This window comes from Molossus molossus, unplaced genomic scaffold (genome assembly GCF_014108415.1).
Source record: "Molossus molossus isolate mMolMol1 unplaced genomic scaffold, mMolMol1.p scaffold_m16_p_17, whole genome shotgun sequence".
Classification (NCBI taxonomy): domain Eukaryota; kingdom Metazoa; phylum Chordata; class Mammalia; order Chiroptera; family Molossidae; genus Molossus; species Molossus molossus.
The window spans coordinates 26269663-26277197 of NW_023425352.1; the positions used below are offsets into that span (position 1 = coordinate 26269663).

Genomic DNA, 7535 nt, shown 5'->3' on the forward strand with positions numbered 1-7535 from the left:
CTCTGAGCCACACCAGCCGGGCTGTAGTCCAATTTCTTAATGTAGAGCCATTTGTTGGTTCATACTTCTTTATGTCTCTGCACAATGCCCAGCACATACAGGCCAAAACATAGTCTCGGGTCGGAGAAGAAAGCAGTCCTCCTGGCCAAGTGCAGTGGGGGCTGCAGGAGTGCCTGGCTGCCCAAGACACCCGAGGCCTCCTTAGAGTGGCGGGGAAAGCTGGATGTACCTCAGGAGTGGGATCCCAGCTTCCTTAAAGGGCTGTTGTCCCTGGGACCCAGGATGAGGAGGAGAAAGGTCATTCTCAGGGGTCTCATCTTCCTAGAGAAGGACTCAGGATTTCTGGGGCTGGAGTTGGCAGCTCCCTCAGCCTGATGAGCCGGGACTGGGCGGGATGCAGTCTGGGTGGGCTTTGGGAAAACAGCCTCTCTGAATGCTCACAGGCTTCTCTTCCTTTTGGCTCCAGGGGAGGAGGAAGAGATGGCTGACCTGATGGAAGACTTGGGCGTCAGGAATGTGAGTAATTCCTGTTGACAGAGAGCCCGAGCCCGCAGACCTAAGCCGTGGGCCTGACAGCTCCTCGCTAACCCATCCGCGCTGCTTCCGACTGCTCGGTGGTGCCTCGGGGTGTGCACGGCAGGCGGTCGTGTGGGGTGTGGCGTGCATCTTCTGGGGCAGTGTCATGGCGACCCCTCGGGCTTCCTTCCTTGTTGGCTGGGTTGTCCAGCTGAAGGAAGAAAGAGATGAAGCCCTTGTCTCTCCTTGAGGACAAATGCTGTGCAGGCTGCAAGGGCAGCAGCTGGCCTGCACGCTCCACGGGGCAAGCTCCTGCGTGGGGTGGGGGCATCCACCATTAAGGGATGCTGATGGCCCCACAAGTTCCCTCACAGGAGTTAGGGACTTTTTTTTTCTTTATCCTTACCCAAGGATATTTTTTCCATTTATCTTCAGATAGAGTGTGTGTGAGAGAGAGAGAGAGACATCGACGTGAGAGGGACACATCGATTGGTTGCTTCCTGCACAACCCTGACAAGTGCCAGGGACCAAACCACAACCAAGGTACGTGCCCTTGACCAGAATCTAACCCGAGACTCTTTGGTCCGAGCGCCACACTCTAACCGCTGAGCCCAACTGGCCCGGACAGGAGTTGGGGACTGTTTATCATCCTCATTTCCAGAGGGGCACAGAAAAGATAAAGTACCCTGCCCATGGTCATAGCCTGAACCCAAATCCTGGCTTATATGTATAGTGTGTGGCATGTAGTGATACTAAATCAGCGGTGCTGTTCTTACTAATACTGCATTTTTCCTGGAAATCTTCTCTGGCCAAAGCCTCCCTGGTTGCTTCAGCACATCTTCACACGTTGCTTCCCCAGCCGACTCTTCTCCCTGGCGAGTGGGAACTGACCACAGCCCTCTGAGGGTGGCCCCATGGTTCAGCACAGCAGGACTGGGGCTCCTTGTCTCAAGGCATCAAGAAGGACCTGGGGTGGCCACACTCCACAGTTGGTTCATGGCAAATCATCATCTGCCATTGAGATCCCCAGGGGCTGTTTTGCATGGCGGTTGCTAAATCCCACTCTTCTGCTGCAGTTATAACATCATTGAAATGCTAGGTACAAGTGACAGCTGCAGCTGCCAGTGGGCACAGCTGTTGTCAGGTGCCAGCTGAACCAAGAACATGCTGAGCTGTCACCCTCTGTAATGCAGCCAGGGTCCCGTTTCCAGCCAGTTTCTGTTTCTCCACTAGTTCACTCTGCGGGCCTCAGCCAATGGGACTGGTGCCTCCGTCACCCAGACACACCCTGTGTGTGTTCCGGCCTGTTCCCTTTACCTGGCACACCTTCCACTCTACTTGCCCTTTACGCCAGTGAATGCTCCTCAGAGTAGGGGCCTGAAGCTGCCCTGCATGGGGATCCCCTGGAGAGCTTGAGCCCCAGGAATTGGTAGTTTGAAGAGGCTTCATGGGCATTGTGGCACAGAACACAGCATGGCAGCTAGCCCCTGGATCGGAGGTCTTCCTCTGCCTGGCCTGGTTGTCAGTTTCCAGGCTCAGATCTCCTGGTAGGCTGGGCTGGGCTGCTGTCAGACTCACCTCTCCCCTTGGAGCACCTGACTCAGTGCTGGCATCTATAAGTGCTGAGTCACTTCCTGTTGGGTATAATTGAACGAGCTGACCTGTCTTTTTTTTTTTTTTTTCTCACCCGAGGATATTTTTCCATTTTTTTTTTGTACAGATAGAGTGGGAGGGAGAGAGAGGAAGGGAGAGAGAGAGAAACATCGATGTGAAGGGACACATCGAGTGGCTGCCACCCGCACGACCAACCAGGGCTGGGGACAAACTGCAACCGAAGTACGTGCCCTTAGCGGGAACCGAACCCGGGTCTCTCCGGACTGCAGGCCGACGCTCTAACTGCTGAGCCAAACTGGCCAGGGCCGAGCTGACCTGTCTTGATGGCTTATGCTCACAGCTCCTGGGATGGTAGCATTGTTGTGGGACAGTGATGGCTGGTGTGAGCAGGGGTTTCCCACCTGCCTGAGAGCCGCTGGACACAGGGAGTTGGTTCTGTGCACCAGGGCCTGGCACTCAGTAGGGGATCAGTGAGTGTTTGACTCTGGATAGGGCAGAGTGGAGTTCATATGAGGCAAAGAACTGGTGACGCTCTTCTCTCCAAAGAGGCTGAGGACCTCATTTACCTGCTAGGAAGACTGGGCCTAAGCTGAGGTCAGAGTTCCCAGAAGGACACTTGTGGCCCTGTGGGGGGACTTCATTGTGGAGGCACAGTGGTGGAGAAGCCGAGACAAGCTCAGCAGTGAGGGCCTGAGCTGGAACCTTGTTTCTACCCTGCCTAGCTGTGTGGTCTTAGACAGTTACTTGCCCTCTCTGAGCTTTAGCATCCTCATCTATTAGTAGGGGATCCAGTGCTTGGTAGAGGGCTTTTCCTGCTAAAGCAGATTATGACTGCTGTTACTATTACCACTAGTGAGGATGATCCCATCCTCTTGTTCACGAACTTCACTTACCCCTTTATAGAAAAAACACCAGAAGCTCAAACATCAGAAAGAGGCTGACGACGAGGAGCTAGAGATGCCCCCTCGGTACCAAGGTGAGGCTTCCACTCTTTCTTGGAACTCTGTTCTCTGTCACCTGTATTGGGTAGGGTTTGCTGCAGGCAGAGCCACGAGGTCACACAGCCTGGTTGTACTCAGTTGGCACTAGCCACATGGGCTGACATGTCCTCCCGAGTCAGCATTGTAGGATTCCATCCACTGCTGTGTTGAAGTGAAGCCTGGAAATGACACTGATCTTGGAAGTGTCCCGATCTCTTTAAGCTGCAATTTGCACGTCTGTACCGTGGAATGAGAGCGGCCGTTCTGTCTCACAGTGTGGTTGAAGCTTGAATGAGAGGAAGCCTGTAGCGCCTCGTTTACAGATGAGGTTAAGAGGCTCCAGAAAGTTAAGAGACTTGCCTGAGCTGGGAGTCGAACCCGGGTCTGTCTGATTTCAAAGCCTGTTTTCTTTCTCCTAGAACAAATAGAGCAAGTTTAGCTTTGGAGAGGGTGGGGTATTTTATGTTAGAGGAGAACATGTGTTCCCAGAGGTCACTGGTCGGTCTCTGTGGGTTCAAGTCAGGCTGAGGAGCCCAGTGATCTGTCAAGACAGTGGACTGTCCTGGAGAAAGATATTTGTCCTTGGTTGTTAGGGTCACAGCTAGGTTCCTGGCATGACCCCAGCAGCTCTCCGAAGAGAAAGTGCTCATGACCTTCTCCTAGGAGGAGGCTGCCCTGGCTTTGTCTGACTTTTGGCCTCTGTGTTCTCCCCTCCAGCTGGAGGCTCTGGCATCCATCGCCCTGTGGGCAAGAAAGCTACACCAGGGGCCGAATACAAGGCCAAGGTAAGAGCTGCCAGTGGGGGCAGGGCGTTTCCTGGCAGAGCGCCTGCGAAAGGGCAGGGTATCTGTGCCATCACCATCCCGGAGAGGCACCTTTGTGGAGCCCCACTGAGGGGCACACCAAAGTCTTGTTAGCATCGAAAGTCCAGACCTTGTTGGTTGGCCTTCCAGAGCCATCAGAAGTCTGGGATCACCTGAAACACAGAATGAAGGGAAGGGAAGATGTGGGGTCTGTCCAGCCGAGGGAGGGAGTAGAAGGGGAATCCTGAATCCTAGCTGACTCTGTTTCTCTGGGTGAGCAGAAGGCAAAGGGTGACGTGAAGAAGAAAGGTCGGCTCGACCCCTATGCCTACATCCCCCTCAACAGAACCAAGCTCAACCACAGGTATGGGCTGTGCGGGGGGGGCATGGGCAGGGAGCTGTGCTCTGGGGGGCCTTATTCTCAGAAACTCTCAACTCAGTTGCTCAAGTCTCTTCCAGTTTTTTATTTTCCCTTTTTAACATACACCTTCATGTAGTTGGTACCTACATGTATTGTTACCTTGAACTGCCCTTCTGAACACTATGGGTAGCGCATGGTCTGAACAGATCACGCTCTGCCCATTGCCAGGCAGCACACCCGCTGCTCCCCTGTTCCTGCTGGGGTGGAGGGAGCCATCTCTTGACATTACGGGAAGGAGGGCCACCTGTTCTCAGTGAGATGTGACCCTTCTGTTCCTCGTCCCTGCAGGAAGAAGGTGAAGCTGCAGGGACAGTTCAAAGGCCTAGTGAAAGCTGCCCAGCGGGGGTCCCAGGTGGGACACAAGCTCCGCAGAAAGGATCGTCGGCCCTGAGCCCAGGGCCCCCAGGCTGCTCTGCGGCCCAGTCTGTGGCAGAACCGGAACTCAGAATGACTTGTTGGAACCAGGGCTTGGTTCCCAGAGGCACCCAGGATTTTGGAAGTTCCAAACAGGAACCGCCTTTTAGAGATGTCCTTGGGACCTGGAGTTGGGAATGTGACCTCAGCGCCTCTGAGTAGGCCAACGAGGCATCTGTATTCTGCCCCGAGTGGCCATGTGCAGCAGGGTAGATGGTCTTTCATTTCCTCCAGCTACCTGTAGCCACATGGCGGTCTCAGCCTGGCTGTCGTCTAGGTGTGTGAGATTTGCTGTGACCAGACATAGAATAAACATGCACCACCATGCATCGTCCCTAGAAACATTGTGTTTCATCACTTGCCCCCTTCGGGGACAAGAACAGTGTCTGGTCATGGGCAGTAGTGTCTTGGCTTCTTCCTCTCCATCCCGGCATCCAGTCTAGGATACAGCGTGATAGTCCTAGGTCAGGCTCTGGATCTTGCTCAGGAACACTCACCTGTGTCAGGAGGTCTCCCCGACTTCACAGTCCTCGTCAGAAGATGACATTTGGGGGATCAGGAGGGGCAGCGAATGTTCCGGGGCTGGTCTATGGAGCTGTGGTTGAGCACCAAGGACTCAGACTGGAAAGGGAGCTACTGCAGGGGCTGCCCCTGGGCTCAGGTTTCTCTCGGTCACTGATTTAACACCTCCATCTGCCAAGCACAGCCTGATCACCCGCCCGTCTGATCCTCACGTTCTCTTTCTGCCTGACAAATGGGTCAAGTTGTACATAGGGCAGGGTGAGTCCTATTGCCCAGCTTTGCTGGTCTGGGCAAAGAAGGGGGTAGCGTAGACTGGCCTTGCTCCTCTGATCACTTGTCCACCAGCTCAGTTCCCCTTGTGTGTGCTTTCCCAGGGCCATCAAGAAGCAAAGAACCCAGGGCTATTCCCCACCCCCAAATATGAGGAGTTATGTTTTGTCCCCTGTCGTTTGATTGATAGCTTTCCTCATCTCAGAATCTTCTCATTTGAGATGAGACCACATACACACAAATATTCCGTAATGATTTCCATAGCGGTTTGATGCCCTTGGCTCTGATAATGCTCCCAGGAAGCCCTTTGCGCGGTTCCACTCATCCTCAGGGCACTCAAGTCTTGACCCCAGATTAGGACATTTCCTCCTGCCGATTTTGGGCTAAGAAGCGTAAAGGAACCACGCTTCGCCCAGAGGTGGCGCTGTTTTCATGCCTTGCTCACAGAAAGTCTGGCATTGGTCTGCAAGCAAGAAAGATGGTCAGAAGAGACCGTATTAGAGATTTGGAAAGGTGGTCTAGCGGGGACTCCCATCATTACACCTCTGGACACAAGGTGTGTGAAATTAAGCCTATTCAGCCCTTTTCTATTTCTTTTCTCGGGAAATATAATCACAGGTAGTAGGAGCTTCATGTAAGTAGGTACGGATAGGAGCCAATTGCCCTGTATTAATGTCTTTAAAAAAAAATGTTTGAAGCCTCCCTGGCCAGTTTGGCTCAGCGGTTAGAGCATCGGCCTGCGGTCCAGAGAGACCCGGGTTCGGTTCCCGCTAAGGGCACGTACTTCGGTTGCAGTTTGTCCCCGGCCCTGGTTGGTCGTGCGGGTGGCAGCCACTCGGTGTGTCCCTTCACGTCGATGTTTCTCTCTCTCTCTCCCTTCCTCTCTCTCCCTCCCACTCTATCTGTACAAAAAAAAAAAATGTTTGAAGCCAACTAGCTTATTATAGTGCATTTTCTAAGGAGCTTTGTTTTCTTTCAAAGGTACGAGGGGCAGGTGACCAAGGTTGGTGTTAGTGCTGTGCTGAACTGAATATTTTTTTCTTTTTATCCTCACCCGAGGACAAGGGAGAGGAGGAGGAAGAGAGAGAGAACCATTGAGTGGTTGCCACCCACACGACCCCAACCAGGGCCGGGGACAAACTGCAACTGAGGTACGTGCCCTTAGCAGGAACCGAACCTGGTCCTCTCTGGTCCGCAGGCCAACACTCTAACTGCTGAGCCAAACTGACCAGGGCTGAACTCAATATTCTTTTGGCAGCAGTCTTCAAATGCAAATTATCTTGATGCAGAGGCAAGAATTAATCTGCTCCATAAACTTCAGGTGTTTGAAACATATTATAAAAGTCAATGTTGTTTTGTTTTTGGAGGTGAAGGGGAGTTGGGAGTGTTCACCGTAAGTCTCATTCGATTTCAGAGCGACAACAATGGTTGCGGGACTCGACCAAGGTCCGGATTTACCAGTTTAATTCCATTGTGCTTTTGGCAATGTCAGCCTCAGAGACATCTTTAGGCTTTCTTTTCCGGGGTCCATTCTCCACTTATTCTCGGCAATGGGAGATAGTACCTTATCTGGCTACAACAGCAACCCTTGTGTTAGCAGAGGATTTGATCAACATTGGGGATTTGCAAAGGCAATTTGCTCATGACACATTTGACACAGGTGGGTCAGGTGAAGCCAACCCTACCCCAGGTACCAGACAGCAAGTCTGGTGGTAACTGTCTTCGCAGCTTATTCCTGACAGTGGCTGTCACGTTAGGTCTACTGTCTTGTTTGCAAGCCTGCCTCAGTCCACGTGCTTGATCATGTTTATTCTGTATTGTTTGCAACATGTGAGAAAATGACTTAAGAATTCAAGTAGTCTGTTTTCCTTCTTCCTGGTTGCATATGCTTCTTCAAAGGGTAGCTTAGAAAATGAGGATATATTCTATATTTCACTATAAAAGTAATAAAGATTCACAGAACACTGGGTGGGGGGGGGGGGCAAGAAAAATCAG

The 7535-nt window shown here is 52.5% G+C and overlaps 1 protein-coding gene across 1 annotated transcript in view; it reads left to right on the forward strand.

Moving 5' to 3' along the window:
- The window catches only part of RRP12 (ribosomal RNA processing 12 homolog), a 32394-nt gene extending 27328 nt beyond the window's left edge, over positions 1–5066 (forward strand). Inside the window, exons 30-34 of the mRNA XM_036265251.1 lie at positions 467–516; positions 3034–3106; positions 3828–3895; positions 4195–4277; positions 4623–5066. Coding sequence (XP_036121144.1) covers positions 467–516; positions 3034–3106; positions 3828–3895; positions 4195–4277; positions 4623–4725 — 377 coding nt within the window. The 3' untranslated portion in view covers positions 4726–5066. The remainder of the gene's footprint in view (positions 1–466; positions 517–3033; positions 3107–3827; positions 3896–4194; positions 4278–4622) is intronic.
- The last annotated feature ends 2469 nt before the right edge of the window (positions 5067–7535 follow it).